This window comes from Panthera leo, chromosome B1 (assembly GCF_018350215.1).
Source record: "Panthera leo isolate Ple1 chromosome B1, P.leo_Ple1_pat1.1, whole genome shotgun sequence".
Classification (NCBI taxonomy): Eukaryota; Metazoa; Chordata; class Mammalia; order Carnivora; family Felidae; genus Panthera; species Panthera leo.
The window spans coordinates 43,257,453-43,278,991 of record NC_056682.1 but is presented as its reverse complement, the minus strand read 5'-3'; the positions used below and the strand labels follow the sequence as shown (position 1 = coordinate 43,278,991).

General features: G+C 34.3%; 1 protein-coding gene and 1 pseudogene across 6 annotated transcripts in view; both read left to right on the top strand.

The window, feature by feature from the left end:
* The window catches only part of LOC122217601 (disintegrin and metalloproteinase domain-containing protein 5-like), a 134,291-nt gene that overhangs the window by 105,254 nt on the left and 7,498 nt on the right, over positions 1 to 21,539 (top strand). For 5 of the 6 annotated variants that reach the window (XM_042934783.1, XM_042934781.1, XM_042934784.1 and 2 more), the window contains 4 exons: positions 7,380 to 7,466; positions 8,165 to 8,276; positions 17,159 to 17,318; positions 19,250 to 19,300. In XM_042934783.1, coding sequence (XP_042790717.1) covers positions 7,380 to 7,466; positions 8,165 to 8,276; positions 17,159 to 17,318; positions 19,250 to 19,300 — 410 coding nt within the window. The remainder of the gene's footprint in view (positions 1 to 7,379; positions 7,467 to 8,164; positions 8,277 to 17,158; positions 17,319 to 19,249; positions 19,301 to 21,539) is intronic. The other variant, XM_042934782.1, reaches the window with a different exon arrangement.
* Positions 15,911 to 16,524, top strand: LOC122217198 (annotated as a pseudogene).

Here is a 21,539-nt window from a genome sequence, read left to right as displayed (position 1 = left end):
GCCACCACAGTTGTGTAATTGCTCTGGTACCATTTGTGGAAAAAACTACACTTCATTCATTACATTGCTTTGCACTTTTGTTCAGAAACTATTGATCATACTTATGTGGGTATATTTCTGGGGTTTTATTGGTTTTATGTTCCTCTACCAATAACACAGTGTTGATTACGTTAGCTATATAAGAAACCTTATTTTGTGGTAGAGTGATTCCTTTCATTTTATTCTGTCAAGATTGTTTTAGGTATTCTATCACTTGTATTTACCAATATAATTTTAGAGTAAGCTTCTTTTTTTCTTACAAGCCAACCTTGCTGAAATTTTAATAGAAATTGCATTAAACTTATATCAATTTATAGAGAATTGACATCTTGGTAACACTGGAACTTCCAACCCATGAACTTGGAATATTTCTCCATTTATTAAAGCTTTCTTTGATTACTTCTATCATCATTTTGCATTCTTCAAAAAACCAATCCAGTACATTATTTAAGTGTATACATATTTTTTTCATTTTCTTTTGAATGATTGTAATTATTAGAACTTTTTTTTATATAGTTGACACACAACGTTCCATTAATTTCAGGTGTACAACTTAGGGATTCAACTTCTTTTTATGTTATGCTATGATCACCACAAGTGTAGCTATCATCTGTCACCCTACAATGCTCTTACAGTACTACTGACTATAGTCCCTGTGCTGCACCTTTTATTCCATGACTTGTTCATTCCATAACCAGAAGCCTATATCTCTCATTTCCTTTCACCCATTTTGCTCATCCCCCCCACTTCCCTTGTCAACCATCAGTTTGTTCTCTGTATTTGTAGGCTGATTCTGCTTTTTTTGTTTGTTTACCCATTTTTGTTTTTTAGATTCCACATATGAGTAAAATCACATGATATTTGTCTTTCTCAGTCTGACTTCTTTCACTTAGCATAATACCCTCCAGCTCCATCCATATTGTCACAAATGGCAAGATCTCATCATTTCTTATGGCCGTGTAATATCAGAGCAGTACAGTACTGGCACAAAAATAGACACATAGATCAATAGAATAAAATAGAGAGCCTAGAAATAAATCCATGCTTGTGTGGTCAATTACTATATGACAAAGGAGGTAATAATATACAATGGGGGAAAAGACTGTCTCTTCAACAAATGGTGTTGGGAAAACTGGGCAGCTACATGCAGAAGAATGAAACTGAACCACTTTCTTACACCAGACACAAAAATAAATTCATAAGGTATTAAAGATCTAAATGTGAGACCTGAGACCATACAAATCTTAGGAGAGAACACAGGCAGCAATTTCTCTGACATAGAAACATTTTTCTAGAGATGTCTCCTAAAGCAAGAGAAACAAATGTAAAAATAAACTGTTGGGACTACATGAAACAAAAAACACTTTTGCACAGTGAAAGAAATTATTCTGTGCTTTTAAACATTGATTTCCTCATGTTCATTGTTAGTTTATAGAAATGCCATTACTTTGTGTGTGTGTATCTTGCATCCTGTAATGTTGCTGAACTAACATACTAGTTCCAGGATTTTTTTTTCAGAGTTTCTTTGGGATTTTCTACATAGACAAATCATGTAACTTGGAAATATAGACAATATTGTTTCTTCCTCATCATTCTATATACTTTTAATTTCTTTTTATTGCTTTACTGCCATGGCTAAAACTTCTAGTGCAGTATTGAATATAAATGACAAAAGTGGACATCCTTGCCTTGTTCCTGATCTTAGGGAGGAAAGTGTTAGGGCTTTACATCACTAAACATGATGTTATTTGTAGTTTTGTTTTGTTTTCTTTTTGTAGATGCTCTTTATCATGTTGAACTAATTGTCCTCTACTGAGAGCTTTTATCCTGTGCCTTGGGTTTTTAATTTTTTTTAATTTTTGTCACATGTTTTTTTCTTTATCCTTTGATGTAGTCATATGATTTTTCTTCTTTACTTTGTTGATATGTTGGATTACACTGATAGATTTTTGAATGTTGAACCAGCCTTATATACCTGATATAAATTGTTCATGGTTTATAATTCTTTTTATACATTATTGGATTTAGTTTTCTAATATTTTGTTGAATAATTTCTGTATCTAAGTTCATGAGAGATATTGGTCTCTAGTTTTCTTTCTTTATACTGTGTTTATCTGATACTGAATATATTATATGAATTCATAAAATGAGTTTGGGAAGTACCCCCTTCTTTTCTATTTTCTGGAAGAGATTATTTAAAAAATACATTAATTGGTCTTGAAATGTTGGTTGAATTCTCCCCTGAAATAATCTAGGTCTGGAGTTTTCTAAGGAACTTTTAAATTATGAATTCAAAGTCAGTTGTTATAAGTATCTTCATGTTATCAATATCTTATTGGTGAATTTTGGTCATTCATGATTTTCTAAGAGTTGGTCCATTTCTTCTGAGTTTTTGAATTTATGTCTGTAAAGTTGTTCATGGTATTTCTTATCATCTCTTTTAATGTCTGAAGGATTGGGTAGTGATAACCTTGACTCAATTTCTAATACTGGCAATAGTTCTCTCTTTTTATACTTCTCAGTCTTGGTAGATATTCATCAGTTTAATATGGGTTTTCAAAGAACAATGTTTTTGTTTCATTGGTTTTCCACATCATTTTCCTATTTTCAGTTTCATTAATTTCTGCTCTTACTTTCTTTCCTTTTACCTTGGGTTTATTTTCCTCTTCTCCAGTTTCTTGAGGTAGTAACTTAAATTATTGATTTAAGGCCTTTCCTCATTTTGAATTTAAGCATCTTGTGCTATAAATTTCTGTCTCAGCACTTCTTTAGCTGTACCCCACATATTTTGGTATGCTATAGTTTCATTTCCTTTCAGTTCTATGTGTTATTTACTTCCTTTGGGAGTTCTTCTTTGACATGTGAATTATTTAGAAGTGTGGTGCTTCCTGAAGGGATAGGAGGAGTTTCCCCAGGCCAAGCAACAGCACGTCTCTCAGGGAGGAGGGGTGTATTAGAATCCTCCATTTGGTCCCTCCATCCCTTTCACCCCTACAGTTACTTTTATGTGTCTGGGTAGAGAAAGGACTCTCAGATCACTAGGATCTGAGAAGATCAAAAAAGCTTGCTGGGCTCATTTGTTTGTTATGTTTGCATCTCTCCTTCTGGTTGTACCCATCCACCCTGGTTCATCTAGACATGGTAGTGGCTTTCCTGGTTTGGCTGCTTGCTCTGTTTAGGCTCCTTCTCCAATATTACTTGCCTGTCCTGGCACTTCCTAGAGAAGGAAAGAATCTCTAGAGTTTCAAGTTAGTGGGGCTGTGGGGTAAAAGTAGCTTCTCAACTGGACTGTTTGCCATGACTAAGTCCCTCTTGCTGGTTTTGCCCAGCTGTCCTTTTATTAGGAGGAAGAGAGGAGAGTCTTAGGTCCCAAGTGGAAGGAGAAAGATTCCTCTGGCCATTTACTATTGGTGGGGTTCTAAATGCATCCCTCTTGCAGCTGACGGTGTTAGTCTTGATATCCTCTGATGTTGTCAGAGGGGATAACATTTGATCTGGGGAAGGAATGAGCCTACCTGGATTGCCTTCTGGTACTAGTTTGAGGTGCAAGATCTGGATGGACTTCTGTTGGGTTGGAGCAGAGGGGAGATGGGGAGAAGCACAAGACACACTACTGTTCTTCCAGTTCAGGTCTCAAACCAACTCACCCTTTTTCTGACCACCACTGAGTTCTTCTTTTTGTCTCCCAAGCCATTTATAATTTTATAATATTTTATAATTGTACTTAGCAAGGACACACAGAAACAGGTCTATGTTATCTTCTCTAGACTCAAAGTCATAATGAATTCTTTGAATATTTGTTGTGATATTGTTTATATTTCCTATAAATTTTGCTTCATGACTTTTCAGTGCTAAGTTATTCCTTTCGTGTGTGTGTGTGTGTGTGTGTGTGTGTGTGTTTGTGTGTTTGTGACTTCCCACATCTTTTCCAGACAAATTAATCCATGTAATGATATATAAATGTATAAAGTCTAGAGTCTAATCAGCAGTAAAAGCAAGTCAAACAAGGTTCAGGCCCCTACCATATTGAAATAATTCTCAGATGAGGAATTCAGATCCCTCTTTGCCTTATTTCCAAGTTTGAATACATTTTCTTAAAAGTATTACATTTTGATCATGAATAATGTCAAATATTATTTCTCAGCATAAAAATGATGGGTCTTGGTTTTGGGTTGATTATATAAATAGGTGAACATACAATTTTGAGCAAACTAGAACCAGAGAGTTACTGTCTGACAAATTCAGAAGGAATTTGGTCTGGATCTTTAAAATGATATTTTACTATGAGGCTAGGAAACCAAGTCCAAGAAATTTTCCCTACCATATCTCACTTGAAATATTTATAAATCTAGGTGAATGTCTCTCTTCCCAAGGTTCTGAAAGGCTGCTAACGTCCTTGGCCCGTCAGGAAGAACACATTCTTACTAAATGTGAGCTCTCTAGAAGTCTAGAACAGATATTATGGAACAGAAATCTTTTATCTATGATATTTTCATTTCATATACTGTAGTTTTTATTCTAGAAGTTCTGTTGGTTCTTTTTAAAAATGTTTATTTATTTTTATAGAGCACTCGTGAGCAGGCGAAGGGCACAGATAGAGGGAAAGAGAATCCCAAGTGGGGCTTGGACTCAGGAACCTTGAGATCATGACCTGAGCCAAAAGCAAAAGTCAGATGCTTAACTGACTGAGCCACCCAGGCGCCTCCTATTTGTTCTCTTTTTTTATATCTACTAATGCTTTTCTCATTATGTTCAGGTCCTTTTTATATCCTTGAGCCTATAAAGTTTGTTTATAACAGCTATTTTAACATTCTTGTCTGTTACTTCTGTCACTTTTAACATTAGTAATTATGGGCTCCGTTGGCTTGATTTTTCTACTATTTATGGGCCACATTTTCCTCCTTCATATTTTTATTACATACTGAATCTTATGAATTGAGTATTATTGAATGACTTCTTGCTTTAAAAATAATTGAATTTCTTTAAATTACTTGCAGGTTAGTTTCCTTTCAAGACTTGTTGTTACGTTCTTTTTAGGGCAGAGAGTAAATTTGCCGCACTTCTAAGTTATGGCCCTTTATGGTCTCTACTGAATGTTCTGTGAATTCAACAAGGTCTGTATGTTTGGGCTGGTAGGACCTTGGACAATTTCCAGACTTCTGTGATTTTAGAAATTTTCATCTTACAGATGTTGATAATCTTTCTTTCTCTGGAAGTTGTTCTTGGTCAGTAATTCCCTCTTATGAAATAGTCTTCCCAGCAAATTCTAGCTTCCAGCCTCCTAAGCCTTCACTTACCCAAATCTCTGTCTGTTAGATTTTTAAGCTGTGTTTGGGTGTCATCTCACTACACCTTAGTCAGGAAATTCCTTTTAAGCAGAGAGCCTGGACAGTGGGAGGCCTCACCTAATTTGTCTTTCTTTTTTCTGAGATAATAGTCTTGTGCTGCTTGTTTTCCATTCTCTAGAAATAGTTGTTTCCTATTCTTTACCTATTTTTCTACTTTTTTATGGTAGAAAGGTAATTCTGGACCCTGCTATTTTAATCTGACTGGAAGCATAAGTCCTTAATTTTTTTTTGAGCCTACATTGCCATGACAAATAAAGAAACAGTAAGAATATTGTTTCTGATGTTTGAGGAATCAGTGAGAATCAGTTACTAGTTTTAAACTGCTTTAGTTATAAAAGCATAGATACTAAATTGAGGATTAGGGATGCAACAAGTAGAAAGGAAAAGGGCTTCCTCACATACCATCAGAAAAATAAAAAAATAGAAAAGAAACCACAATTAATTTTCCTCATCATTTAATTCAGTCCTGTATAATTACATCATATCCCTTGGATCGTGAATTAGTAGTTTGTTTTCATGTGGCTTGATGCTTCTGCATGTAAAGGGTTCTAGTAAATCCTCCTGCAGCTTTGTAGTGTGGTCTGAAAATTGTCTAACTCATGCCAGCTTAAGCCCCACATCCTATATCTGTGAGTCTAATTCTTCAAGAATTTGTTAAATAAGTTTGTTAAATGAGTGAAAGAGAATGCAGGAGGCATTTCTGGTCACTTAGTGTATCTAGTTCATTGGCTTCCAGACATTATATCTGGGTAAGGATACAGTTAGACAAGGTCTACTCCATTTTATTTCTAAGCTTACCATTTAAAAAAAATGTTTACTTTTGAGAGAGAGAGAGGGAGAGAGAGAGGAGCAGAGAGGAAGAGAGAGAATCCCAAGCAGGCTCCACACTGTCAGTGCAGAGCCCAACTTGGGACTTGATCTCATGAACTGTGAGATCATGACCTGAGCCAAATATCCAAGAGTCAGATGCTTAACCATCTGAGCCACACCAGCACCCCAAATGACATATATTTTTTGAGAGAAAGTCTCAAGATGTGCTTGCTAAATTCAAATTTATTTCTATATAATATATTTTGATAATAGTCCATGAAAATAACCAAAGTTTCAGTAACATCTTGCTCATCTGGAAGCATGTGGAATACAAATTTGATCTGTGGTCTCTTTCCCCTTCAATTCTAAATGATAGTGTATCAGATCTCTTTTTTCCAGTGTCCCGGTCCTCCTCTTTCTGCACACCTGGTTGTTACTATGATCCAACGACAAAATTTACTCAAAAAGTAAAACCCTTTCACAAAGTACTGAATTTACTGAAAATTTTTCGATAAATGAAAAAAGTCACAAAAATTAATGCCATAAATTAGAACAGTGTAAATCCACAAATTAAACATTCCTTTTCTTTGAAGGCTTTTTAGCCATCTCATAGTTGGGAGTCTTTCATTGCCCTATTATCTCAAATAATTATCTGTCATCCTTGCTGTTCTCTTTCTCCTCATTTTTTTTTTAACATGGAATCATAAGCTGTCTTCCTTTGTTGCTCATACCGTGATATTAAGATCTCAACCTCCCACCTCATAGTTCTCAACCTCAACTGCTTGCAATAATGAGGGGACCCTGTCCCCAGAAATTTCGAGATAATGTCTCAGATGCAGCCCAGGCATGGGTATTTTTTTTAAATGCTTTTTAGATAATTCTTGAACTCCAGGAACTAGTCAAATTATTCTTCCAGATAGTTCTCTTTTTAAGAGGGTTTCTAATGTTAGATGGTAAGAAAATAAAACTTCTAACTTCTCACATGTGGTTACATCTTTATAATCTGAAGGTACACAGCTTATTTCACATTTATTTCAATGTTTCAATTATCATCTTTTTTTTTTGTATTTTTATGCCAATTCTTGAAAGTATGAATTGTGAAATTTTCTTGTATTTTTCTTCTGTATTATCCAGGCACACAATCTGATTATTATGCCTATTTTCACTTCCTTTTGCTTTCAGTACTGTGTCAACTTTAACTGTGTAGAAATTCAATACCAGGTAAATTATCAGAAGTGCAATTCTTCTCATCATTGCAATAGCCATGGAGTAAGTAATTTCAATTTTCATTTTAAGCAACATGCTTTAACATTTCAGTGAACAGTTTGGAGACTTTTTAAAAAATCATTAAAATGGCTAAAAATCATTTTCATGCTGCTAGGTGTCATTTAATAGTCTATAATTTATAACTTCAATCTTATTTTCTCAAGAAGTCTTGCCAAACTGTTTATTAGAGAAGATAAAGTAGAAACATTTAAGATGAGTCTGGATGTATAAAGTATTTGGTAAATATATGGTGCAAATGTGCTATATGCACCATGAATTACTATACAACCAAAATAATCTTATTTTCACAGAGAGGAGGTAGAAACTAGTAAACAAGGTCATTAGAATTTTCTTACTAGTCTTGCTCGTTAGAATCTGGGCTGTTTTGTGAAACTATCAACTAAATGATAATTAGTGGCATGTTACCGGTAATTACCAATATTTGGGTCTGGTTGTGGTAAGAGATGAAGAATTTTTTAAAAAATGCTTTGGCAGCAGAAGCTAAATATACTTACTAAAGTATGGACAATTTCAAGAGAAAATTTGTGAAAATTTATTGAATTTGTCTATTCAAGTTAAATTCTCTGGAATGGATAAACTCTCTGAAATAAATTCTCTGTTGAATAAGTATAGAATATTCATTGGTCTCTATTGAACCATCTTGGTCCACAAAACAACGTTCTATTTTCTGATTACTCCAGATTTGCAACAATTTGAATCATTGCCATTGTCAAAATGGGTTTGCTCCTCCTGAATGCCTGGAGAAGAAGGGAGAATTTGGAAGCATAGATGATGGACACATACCTCCATCTGGTTAGTGTCTTTCAAATTTCATTATTCAAAGATAATATGTAAGAGAAGAAATTAAAGTATAGATTCCAAGCTAGGTTGCAAAACAACTGATACCAACAAGCATGGTTTTGTTTTATCTGTAAGATTTTTAAAAATCTAAGACAGTAGAAGTTTGTTCTGTACTTTTATATTTTTTTAATCTTTTTTTAACATTTATTTATTTTTGAGAGACAGAGAGAGACAGAACGTAAGCAGGGATGGGCAGAGAGAGAGGGAAACAGAATCTGAAGCAGGCTCCAGGCTCTGACCTGTCAGTGCAGGGCCCAATGTGGGACTTGAACTCACGAGCCGTGAGATCATGAGCTGAGCCTAAGTTGGATGCTTAACCGACTGAGCCACCCAGGCACCCCTGTTTTATACTTTTATATTAATATTGATGTGGTTTACTAACAAAAAGTACACCCAATTAAATGTTAGACAATTTAAAAGTAGAAATTTCAGTGCATAAAATTTGACTAGTTAATTTAGATTGTTCACTTAGGGTTGTCTTATACATTTCTGGTTTAAAATAGTGTTTGTTAGTAGTTGTTGTTATATCAATGCCACCAGAATTTTTCAAGCTATCTTTTATTCCTTTCTGCTGCATTGTAAGGGTTCTCATGTAATCTTTAGAAATATCCTCTCTAGAATCTCTTCCCTGAGTTTTCTGAGTAGTATTTTGAGTTTAAGCAGATCTAGGCAGGCCTGGGTATATCTGGGGGATAGTTCCTGGTTTTAGAAGATATTGGAGCCCACCTAGAATAACCTGGAATCAGAGGCTAGCCGTCCTTACCCCTTTCCTTTTGGGGAAAATCATGAAATTCCTTGGCAGATTTACATGAAGCTTGGATACTAGGGGAAAGGCAAACCTAGGGTGACGAACTTTTTACAGAGTTAACACACAGCCATATTAGACTCTGTTTTAGAACCCCCCCCCCCCAAAAAGGGAATAATAATTTAACATGCAACATATAAGTATATATATATATTTATTTTTACATATTTATTTATTTTCACATAAATATGTATAAAATAGATGTTTATTTAAATTTATATTATTCTGTGTTATTGATTGTTTTGTTACATAAATGCTCTTATTTAAGCAAAACACTAATAGAACTCATTACCAGTGTCAATTGATAATAGTTTATAGTACAACAAATTAAGCAAATAATATATGTGAGCAAAAATATAACAATATTTAATAAGGATAATATTTTATAATATATTGTTTAATATAGCAATTGATGTTTACCTCTTTTTAAAAGGTCTTTACTGGATATTTAAATTTTGTAGCTATCCTGTTGTATATTATTAAGATTCATAAATGTAAGACTTTTCAAAAGGACAATATAAATATAATAGGATTAAATATATGCTCTATATTTAACAAAAAATAACAATGACATGATTCTTTTTGTCCTATGATATGGTCAGGTGTAATTTTGACCCTTTCCATTTAATTGTCCAATTATCCTTCTCTGAATTGCTTGCAGACTTTCAGACATCCTTTCTTTTAAGCAGCAGCAAAATGGAATAGAGCCAAATATATAATTCCTTTTGACGTGAAGCTCTGCTTTATCAAGCCACTTACTAAATTCAGGTGTCTGTCCATTGTGATGGCATCAGCCAAGGATCTTTTCAACAAATGTATTTGAACATGGCATACTTTGGGCTTTATTTACTAGACACAGTAGGTTTTTAGAATTGTAGAAATTAGTTTGCAGGTCTCCAAAAACTTTCATTAGCTTTGTTTCTACAGGTGTCTTCTGGTAGACCAGGTAACTTATCAATCAGTTCCTTTGCATATTTAAATTCATCATACAGGCTACCCGTTTCAAAAATTCTCATCATTTTTAAACAGTGCAAAGCACATTGGATGTCATAAGTAAAATCTTTTTTTCTTAGGGAACATGGTTAAAGCATAGAAGTAATTTGAGTTTGTGAAATTTAAGTTTAATTACAAATAAATTACAATTTTAATTGGGACCTGAGAAGGTCCTATTTAACTTCTTGCCTTTTTCTAGTTACATTTTTTGAATTCTTAAACAGCCTTATTTCCATTATTTCATTGTATGAGTTGATGTCACAGCCTATGTGAAATTTTTCTCCCTAGGATTCACATATTATCAAATTGTTTCAGAGAAACAGTTTGTCAATTTCTGTTTTTACTGCAACCTTTCTTTCTATTTGAATCCTCAATGTATTGAAAAATTATAGAAGTACATTCTTCTTGTCCAGCGTTTTAAGAAAAAGGTGTTATGTCAGGCCAGTATTTTCAACACATTTTCTATAGCCGGTAACACTAAGAGCAATCTTGTGCGTGTCCACTTCTGAAGAAGCATCACCTCCCATTTCATAAAGTTTAAAAAATCCCATTATGAGCTTCTACACACTTTGAGGAAACAAAAGTGACCAAAAGCTTTCATGATGAAAGCCTCTATATCACAGGTAAACATATCTCCCTCCATTCAGCATTGTGTCCAAGGTATATAGGATATTTAGCAGGTAGGATCTTTTCCTTGTCTTTGATAAGAAGTTTATAGACTGGATGGGACTTGCAGAAGTTTACATTTGCACTGCCTGCTAAGTATGCATACAGATGAGCAAAGTCTAGTTTAGATTTGAGCAAGATAACAAAATTTTTCTTTATCTTATCTATAATTTCATTAAAATTTGCATAGAAATTAAGAAACTTTTTTAAACTTCATTTTTGAAATCAAATTACGTCAGAGCTGGAGAAATACTTTCCTGCCATATTCACTTGGTAGGACAGAATCCTTGCTACACTTAAGGGGCCAACAGATGTTATCAAAATTTTCACATTTTTCTCCCACCGGAAATTTTAGTGTAATCAGTGAATCAGGAAATGTAACTTCATTTGGTTTGGTAGGGGAATGAGTGATAGGGCAGTGCATGTTTGTTCCTATAGTGTGCTCAAGCTAATTTGCTGGTTATTTTTGTCGGGACTTTGGTGTCTTTTGGGGAGAGAAAAGTTTTTTGTTTGTTTTTATTTGGGAAACAAAAAGTGGAGTTGATTTAAACATACTTGCTTATTTCATCCAAGAAATTTGAGATTCAACCTCCAAATGTGCTTTCACATACCTATTGCATATTCCTTTTTTATTGAGATATAATTGACATACAGCATTATATTAGTTTCAGGTGTACAGTATGATTCAATATTTGTATACATTGTGAAATGATTGCTATAAGTCTAGTTAGCATCCATCACATACATAGTTGTAGGTTTTTTTTCTTGTGATGAGAACTTATAAGGTCTATTCTGTTAGAAACTTTCAAATATGCAATACAGTATGACTTACCATAGTTACAATGCTATACATTACACTCCTAGGACTTATTTATTTTATAACTGGAAGTTTGTACCTTTGACCCTCTTCATCCATTTCATTTACTGCCACTCCCACACCTCTGGCAACCATCAATCTGTTCTCTGTATCTATGAGCTTGTATTTTTTTTAACATATAAATGAGATCATACAAATGTACTGTCTTTCTGTCTGATTTCACTTAGCATAATGACCTTGAGGTCTATCCATGTTGTTACAAATGGTAAGTCTTCATTCTTTTTATGGCTGAATAATATTCCATTATATATATATAACCCCATTTTTTTATCCATTTATTCATTGATAGACATTTAAGTTGTGTCCATATCTTGGCTATTATAAATAATGCTGCAGTGAACATGGAGGTGCATATATAGTTTTGAGTTAGTGTTTTCATTTTCTTTGGCTACGTACCCAGAAGTGAAATTGCTGGATCATATGGGAATTCTATTTTTAATTTTTTTAAAACATGTGAGGTGATATCTTCTTATGATTTTCACTTGTATTTCCCTCTTGATTAGTGATGTTGAGCATCTTTTCATGTATGTTAGCCATTGAATGTTTTCTTTGGAAAAATTTCTATTCATGTCTTGTGCCCATTTAAAAATCAGATTATTTGTTTGTTTTTTTGCTGGTGAGTTGGATGAATTCTTAATATATTTTGGATATTAACCCCTTATTAGATATATTATTGGCAAATATTTTCTCTCATTCAATGGGTTGCCTTTTAATTTTGTTGATGGTTTCCATTGCTGTGCAGCTTTTTACTTTGATGTAGTCCTGCTTGTTTATTTTTGCTTTTGTTGTTTTTACTTTTGATGTCAGATTTCAAAAAATTATCACCAAATCAATATCAAGGAGCTTACTACCTGTTTTATTCTACGAGTTTTATGGTTTCAAGTACATTCAAGTCTTTAAAACATTTTATATTAATATTTGTATATTATGTAGAATAGTCCAATTTCATTCTTTAGCATGTGGATAACCAGTTTTCCCAATACCATTAATTTAAGAGACTGTCCTTTCCCCATTTTATATTCTTGGCTCCTTTGTCATAAAATAATTGACCATATATGTGTGGGTTTATTTCTGCATCCAAATTATTTTTGTCATATTGTGTAATATGCTCTTTGGTTATTTATATTTTCAATCCAGTGGTATTAAAAATAGTCATGTAGGGTCACCTCATGACTGGGTGAGGGTCACCTCACCCAGTTGGTTAAGCATCTGGCTCTTGAGTTGGGCTCAGGTCATGATCTCACAGTTCATGGGTTTGAGCCCCATGTCAGGCTTTGTGCTGACAGTGCAGAGCCTACTTGGGATTCTCTCTCTCTCTCTGCCCCTATCTCTCTGCCCCCGCTCCACTCATGTGCTATCTCTCTCAAAATAAACAAACTTAAAAAAAAACCAGTCATTTAGTTTTCATGTTCAGTGATGTCCGGGTCATGCTGGTGTTAGTATTGTAATGATTCTGATTATCATCATCTGAGCTCTTAGAAAACAAGATTATAATATTGACAATAAGAAAAATTATATTAGCACTCTCTTGACACAAAGCACAACAGTTAATCCAAAGACTAAGTCAAAGATGGACTGTTAATGATTTCAATACCCTTAGGCTGCACACTTAAGTCGCATCACTCAAAATGAACCACAAATTAGGGGTGCCTAGGCAGCTCAGTCACTTAAGTGTCCGACTTCGGCTCAGGTCATGATTTCACAGTCTGTGAGTTCGAGCCCCGCGTCAGGCTCTGTGCTGACAGCTTAGAGCCTGGAGCCTGCTTTGGATTCTGTGTCTCCCTCTCTCTCTCTGCCCCTCCGCCGCTCATGCTCTGTCTCTGTCTCTCAAAAAATGAATAAACGTTAAAACAAGTGGACCACAAATTACAATTGTCAACATCTGCAGTCAGAGTTAAAAACAGCAACCATAGAAGGCGGATAATTTATGCTTACTCATTTGACCCCAAAACAACGTTGCTTTTAGTTCCTGTTTTTTTTAACTTCCAAATGGATTTTGTTCTTTAACTTCAACCTTCCAAACCAGTTTTCATAACTCAGAAAATTTTGCATCTCAGTATTGGATTATTTGGTATTTGAGACTTCCCATAAGACAACTTTGATGGTCCCAGGCCAATGTTCATGGTTGCTTTCCCTATATCACTCTGGGTCCAAATGGCAGTAGAATGGTGGCACTTGAACCTGGGATCAGAGGAAACCTTTTAATCCAACTAGTTTCCCTTGGTCAGCTGCCATAAGGTCTGTCTTAATCCCTTATATTCTGGGGTCTGTAGGTCTACTATGAAAGCTCCTCAGGCAGGAAGAATCCTCTCTTATTCATGGATGAATCAGTGTTTTTTGTTTTATTAAGGCCTCCAGCTGATTGGATGAGGCCTACTCACATTAAAGAAAGCTATCAGCTTTACTTAGTCTACTGGTTTAAATGTTAATCTTATTCCAATTCACACTCACGGAAACACCCAGGATAATATTTGACCAAATATCTGAGCATGTTGTGGCCTAGTCAAGTTGGACACATAAAATTAACCAGCACACACACTAATAATAGTATTTGCTAATAGGAAGATACTAGGAGCCCCTCGCTATAAAATTTTTTTGGTAGGGTATACTTACCTGTATACATAGATTCTTCTTTTTTTTTAAATTAATTAATTAATTAATTTTGAGAGAGACAGACAGAGTGAGTGGCGGAGGGGAAGGGGCGGGGGGAAGAGGATCTGAAGTGGGCTCCGTACTAATAGCAGAGTGCCTGATGCAGGGCTTGAACTCTCAAAGCATGAGATCATGACCTGAGCTGAAGTCGGACACTCAATTTACTGAGCCACCCAGGAATACCTGATTATTCTAAATAAACCTGGAATCTATCTATTTATGGCAGAATAGCCAGTTGGAGAAACTGGGTAATCATGTAAGCTGCATAATTAACAGTGCCATTCATGACTACTTTACTCAAAGCTCTCATCTGTTTTTTTTCTGAAATCATTCTGAATGTAGGGGAAAAAGGAAAAGAAGGGAAACTTTTAGGAGTTGCAGCTGATGGATTCAAGCTCTTTCATGAAAAACAAAACAAAACAAAACAAAACAACAATAAAAAAACCCACCTTTTTTCTGTACCTGATGTTTGTCTATAAAGTTTGGCAGGGGTAAGACCTCTGTTTTAGGGAGTCTGATTTAACAAACTCTTGAGCCATAAAGGCTAAGACATTTGGGGTAATAAAAGGGAGGAGGTGAAACACCATTAATAGTTAAATGCCTGAAAAATTCACTACACCTTTGGAATTAAGTAAAAGAAGCTTGAGAGAAGATTATTGGGGACTAATCTTAACCAATGTAAAATGGAGACCCAGAGTAAATAAGTCAATAAATATTCTTTCATGGTGGTTACTAGTAGTGCCTGTTAAAACTAGACAATAGGAGGTAAAGATGTAAGACCAGTTTTTTTTTTGGGTTTCTAGAAATCCTACTCATGTTCTGAGGCTTTCTGGGCATATATTACATTCCTTTTCGAATAACCCATGTGGCATCATTGATTATCCAAAAGACTATAAAAGTAGCTGAGAATCAATCTGCAGTATTTGGCCAGAGAGGATGCCCTCTTCATCTGATTCACTGGCTTTCTGATTACAAATATAATGTCATCCTCATTCCAGAGGTATTGGAAACCCCAATCACAAGCACAAAGTAGACTGGAAAAGTGTTGCTCCTAGTTTGAACTGACTTGAAAAATGCTACAGGAACTAAAAGAGAAGCACTGGGGCAGTCTTCAGAGGAGTATATTAAGCCCTGACCATGAACAACTGTAGCTGGGGGGGTGGCTCCTCTACTTATCAGATCCTCCATTGTTTGAACTAACAGAGAACAGTATTTGGTATTTGGTATCTATACCAAATTAAAAAAAAAAAAAACAACTTGCCAATAAATTTTGGAGAAAGCAGAGCTTGATAACATTATAAACCCAGATCGGTGGCTGGTATATACAATGTGGTGGAAGTTGAGTACCCATATAGGTCAGATGCTTAGGAATGAATACAGATGTCAGCTGAGAATGAATAAGAACTGATGAGGAAAATGTAGATATTAACATCAGTCAAAAATGGGTCACAGTCAAGTTTGGCCATGCATTCTACAAAATAATTCTAGAGCCATCTTAATTTCCTATGGCTATATATTTGATTAAAAACTTAAGAGGAGAAAGACTTTTTTCTTTCTGTCTGGTGGCAGCTATCAGCTCAAAGGTAAGCCAAGATGGGCGATTACAAGTACATCCAGGAGCTATGGAAGAAGAAGCAGTCCCATGTAATGCGCTTTCTTCTCAGGGTGTGTTGCTGGCGCTATCGCCAGCTCTCTGCTCTCCACAGCCCCCTTTCCAGCCCCCCTAGCTGATAAAACCCTTAAAGCCCACAGACTGGGAGTACAAGGCCAAGCAAGGTTATGTCATACATCAGATTCGTGTGCGACATGGTGGCCATAAATGCCCAGTCCCTGAGAGTGTTACCTATGGCAAGCCTGTCCATCATGGTGTTAACCAGCTAAAATTTTCCCCAAACCTTCAATCTGTTGCAGAGGAGTGAGCTAGATGCTACTGTGGGGTTCTAAGAGTCTTGAATTCTTACTGGGTTGGCGAAGATTCCACATACAAATTCTTCGAGATTATCCTCATTGATCCATTCCATAAAGCTATTAGAAGAAACCCCTACACCCAGGGGATCACCAAACCAGTCCACAGGCACAGGGAGATGGGAAGGCTGACATCTGCAGACCACGAGAGCAGTGGCTTTGGAAAGGGGCACACTATCGGTGGTCCTCCCCATGCAGCATGGAGAAGATGCAATACTCTTCAGTTCTGCTGTTACCACTAATATAAATAATGCTCGTAAAATTCTTACCTAATAAACAATGTAGGACAGTAAAAAAAAAAGAACTTGGTTAAATAATTTAGTTATTTAGTGAGTACAAATTTTTAATATTTAGAAAAAATATATAATGTAATGTAAGAGAAATTAAATGCCACATTTCTCAGATTTAATTCTCATGTATAGGTACAATCCCAATACTCTCTATGATATACATGTTTGAATTTTGGATAAGCTATATCAGAAAGAAGTTGAAGAAATGGTTGCAAGCATTAAACGTATACTTCATGAAGGAAGATTACCTTCAATCAAATAAATCTATACTATAAATCTACTATAGGGTGTAAGGTTGGAAATTCCTGAGCAATAAAGCACTAGTAGCAGCCCATTTTATATTTTATATGTTAGTTTAAATGTTAATTTATATGTTAGTTTAATTCATATTTTATATGTTAGTTTTAATAGTTTGTATGTTAGTTTAATATTGTAATATATTCATAAAATATGAGTGAAATGTTTAGTGTTTGGGAATAATGTTGGTAATGATATCCTCTACATATTTTCATTTGGTTAATAAAATTTCTAATATAATTTGAAATTATGAGTATAATATGAAATTACCTATAATTTTCCATTACAGGTAAAAGTGATTTGGGGGGACGATCTACCACTCCTTCAAAACACCAATTTGAACTCATTTTCTACATTTCTCTACCTCTGCTCATCATCACTGCTGCTGTTGTAATAAAGCAGAATAAAATAAGAGAGCTGTGCTACAGGGGGGAAACTGAAAGTGACAGGTATGTTTTTGTTTACTCTTACTAAATTCAATGAGTCAAGAAAAAAGTATTCCTGTTTCATCAGGGATAATCTAAGACAGGAGGTAGAACAATATGAGGCGAGGCCCAGGGAAATATTTCAAATCCGTCTGATGTCCTCCTTTTTTTTGTTGTTTCCTAGTTTTACTCCTTACTATAACCATTCATTTTACCACTAGTATCACTTTCAGAGGAGCTATAGCTGCCAAGAGTATTGTGGAGGTCTGTTCAGCCTCTTAGTCTACCAATTCTGTCTTCGGGCTTCATGAGAATATGTAATACTGCATCTCAAGGAATTTTTTAGATACAGGTACTCAGACCAGTAACAAATGACTTTATTAGAATGGCTCTCTCAGCTGAAAATAGTATTTATGAACCTGCTTCCATAATATTTATTTTCCTAAGTATTGATGCTGCTAATTTATAAAAACATTTCTTAACCAGAAATTACATGTGCAGTTTATAACACAGGTTAGGACACAGAAGGCAGCGTCATGAAATGGGAAAAAATTACATTTTAGCCTCAGAAAACCTATTTTTAATGCCTAAATCTTGCATGCAGAAACTATGGCACCTTGAGCAAGTGATTTAATCTCTATGTTCTTAAAATTATTCTCTATAAGAAGGACAGATTCCATATGTTTTTACTCCTATGTGGATCCTGAGAAACTTAACAGAAGACCATGGGGGAGGGGAAGGAAAAAAATGGTTAGAGAGGGAGGGAACCAAAACATAAGAGACTCCTAAAAACTGAGAACAAACTGAGGGTTTATGGGGGGTGGGAGGGAGGGGTGAGTGGGTGATGGGTATTGAGGACACCTGTTGGGATGAGCACTGGGTGTTGTATGGAAACCAATCTGACAATAAATTTCATAATAAAAAATATTATTCTCTATAACTCTATACAATGAGAGATAATAAGCTTCCCTTATTATTTTCAAAAGTATAATAAACTTTTGGGTATACAAAACTAGTAAGTGAAATCACCACATTATCTGTAATCTGTTACACAAATATTTAGTCATAATTATTAAGCCCCTTATTCATAATTTACTATGTTTTTCCACAGAGCGATTTACCTCTAGTTCTAACTTCCAGGAATTGGTAGAAAGAGAAGACATGAATATATTATGAAAGGAAGAAAAAAATAGGAATATATAGAAAAATTAACTGAAATTTTTGACTGCTACTTTAAGGCTTTAGCTTAATTTGACCAGAAGAGTTAGGGGTATCATAGAAGCAAAGGGCCTGTCTGTACGTATGTGGGCTTATAAATAATAATACATGTAAAAGTAAGATGAGAGGAGTTAGCCAACAAAGCAAGGTGGCTGATGGCATTTGTTCTAATATTAAGCATCTATCTATAGATGAATGCATAAAGAAGATGTGGTAGATATACACAATGGAATATTACTCAGCTATAAAAAATAATGAAATCTTGCCATTTATAACAACATGGATGGAACTAGAGTGTATTATGCTAAGTGAAATCAGTCGGAGAAAGACAAATATGATTTCACTCATATGCAGAATTTAAGAAATGAAACAAAGGAACAAACAAGCAAAAAAAAAGACAAACAAAAAGCAGACTCATACATACAGAGAACAAACTGGTTGCCAGATAGGTGGTGGGTTGAGGAAATGGATGAAATAGGTGAAGGGGATTAAGACTACACTTACCTCGATGGACACTGAGTAAAATGATTGTTGAATCATTATACCATACACCTGAAGGTAATATAACACTCAGAGTATGTTAATGTAATTCAAGAAAGACAAAAAAGAATTGTACCTGTTTTATTTTGTTGGAAAGAGACATATAATGAGTCACTCTGTTTCTTTGAAAAATATTCACTTAGTTGTTCAAGATTTAAAAATTTTCCCACTTAAAATAAACTTTGTCAATTTTATAGATCTGTGTCAGAAGAAAGCAGCAGTAACAGCAAATTATCCCCCAGTGAAAGGTGAATATAGAACAACGCGATTAACCATTGTGCATTGTATGTTTTGATCATTGTTTAGGAGCACTTCAAAATTATTAATTTGAAACCAAAATATTTGTTCATAAGATTCTTTATGTTTCTCACTGTTAGTTAGCATTTATAATACGAAAAAAACAAAGCTTGCTTTCATGATATCTCAATCTCTCTTTACCAACCTACCCTAAAGGAGTGATTTTTGTGTACACTCACAAGCATCAGTAAGCACATAATTTGTGGGATTTTTTTTTTGAGCATTGGTAAAGAGCACTTATATCTTAATGACATTTTACTGCCACATGTAAAGAACACTGATATTATAAGGGATATCATATGTGCTTGTAGTTACACTATTGTCTTAGAAAAAAATAACTGCTAGTAAGATAAAGACTTGACATTTTCATTCATTTTACTGTCTTAATTCATCTGGGAAAGTAAATTTAGAGATGAGACTATGGAGTAATCAAACAGATTATTTTGTAAAATTATATATTCCTTCTTTGTTATTGGTATATAAATATTTCCCATACCGTATGATGGGTAGAATATAAAAGGAGACAATATTTTATATAGCATCCCAGATTATTTTTCAAATTCTGTCTTCATCCTTGCAGTACAAAGTTGCATGCTATGATATTTGTGTAACAAATATTGAGATACATGTCTGAATTGAGGGAATTCCTAATTTTGAAAGAAACTCTATTAAGTATGGACAGTCACCTTCCTAATCTTATTGTCAAGACTGACTGTTTTAGGTTCTAAAAAAATTAGGCATATCATTGCTTTCTAGGTAAGACTATACTTTAATCCTTTTAATCACAATGAAATGCGTATTACAGGACAGAGAACAATCAAATGTGGTTTATTTCATGATAATCTCTATCAAAAAGAAAAAGAAGAAATAATTGCACTCAAAGACTGGATGGAAACAAATAATTAAGGAAAGAGCAGAAATAAATGAAAAGGAAAATAAACAGAAAAATAACAAAAATGAGCAAAGAGAGAGGCGGATTCTTAAAAATAGTAATGCATATAATTAACTGAAACTACACTGTGTATAAACCTTCTTTCAAGTAACATCTTCTTCATTAAAATATACGTGTAATGTAAGTTTATGTGCAGAAGGATATGAGAATGACCATATGCTTAACTCATTGGAATGTGTATAATACGTCCTTTACCTAACATTTTCTTTCATTAAGACAAATGTTTGTAAATGTATCTGTTGAAGCATATGAAAATAGAAAAAAAATTAGTCAGTGGCTCAAAATAAAAAGAGAAAGGTTATAAAATACCAATGTCAGGTAATAAAATTGTATATTTTAAAAATCTTTTGGACATTAGAAAAAAAGATAATAATAGTGATAACTTAAAATCAATAAATTTAAATTTTCATATGAAATATATGTACTTTCCAAAAACATATCTTTCCCAAAGTAGAATAGAGAAAAAAAAATGCAAATATGAATAAGTCTTTCCCATTAAATATCTGGAAACTGTCACTTAAAACTTTCTCACAAAGTTGATACTTGGGCATATTGTTTTCATGGCATGCATCAGAAACAAAAGAGCCAAGATAAATTAAGCCAGCACTTCCTTAATCACATTATCTTATATTGCATTGGCCAAACAAGTCACAATACCAAACCCAATGAGGGGATGTGTGTGATATACTCCACCCACTCTAATAGGAGATACTAAAAGGCCACATGGCAAAGAGCATGGATGAATAGACATATACCAGAAAAAGAATGAAGACATGGGAAAGTAATTCAAACCATTATATCTTTCAAATATTTAAAAAAGAAGTAATACCTGTCTTACACTAGTCATCTGGAGAATATAAAAAGAAGCGTATCCCAGGTTTCTCGATGTGGCCAGACTAACTTTAATACCAAAACTTGACAAAAGCTCTACTAGAAAGGAAAATTATAAATCAGTTTCTGATTAAAGATGCAGCAATTTTAAATAAAACATTTCCAAATAAATCTAGTTAGCATTGTAAAAGATAAATAGCCATGGAGGGGAAGGGTGAACTAATAACGATAAGTTCATTTAAAATTAGAAAATAATATAATTTACCATATTGATAGAAGAGAACAATATGTGATCATTTCTATAGGTGAAGAAAAAAATAGCCTTTCACTACAAAAATGCCCACTTAACCAGTGATAGAAGGACATTGCAATTTGGTAAAGGAAATTTGAAACAAGAAAATATACAG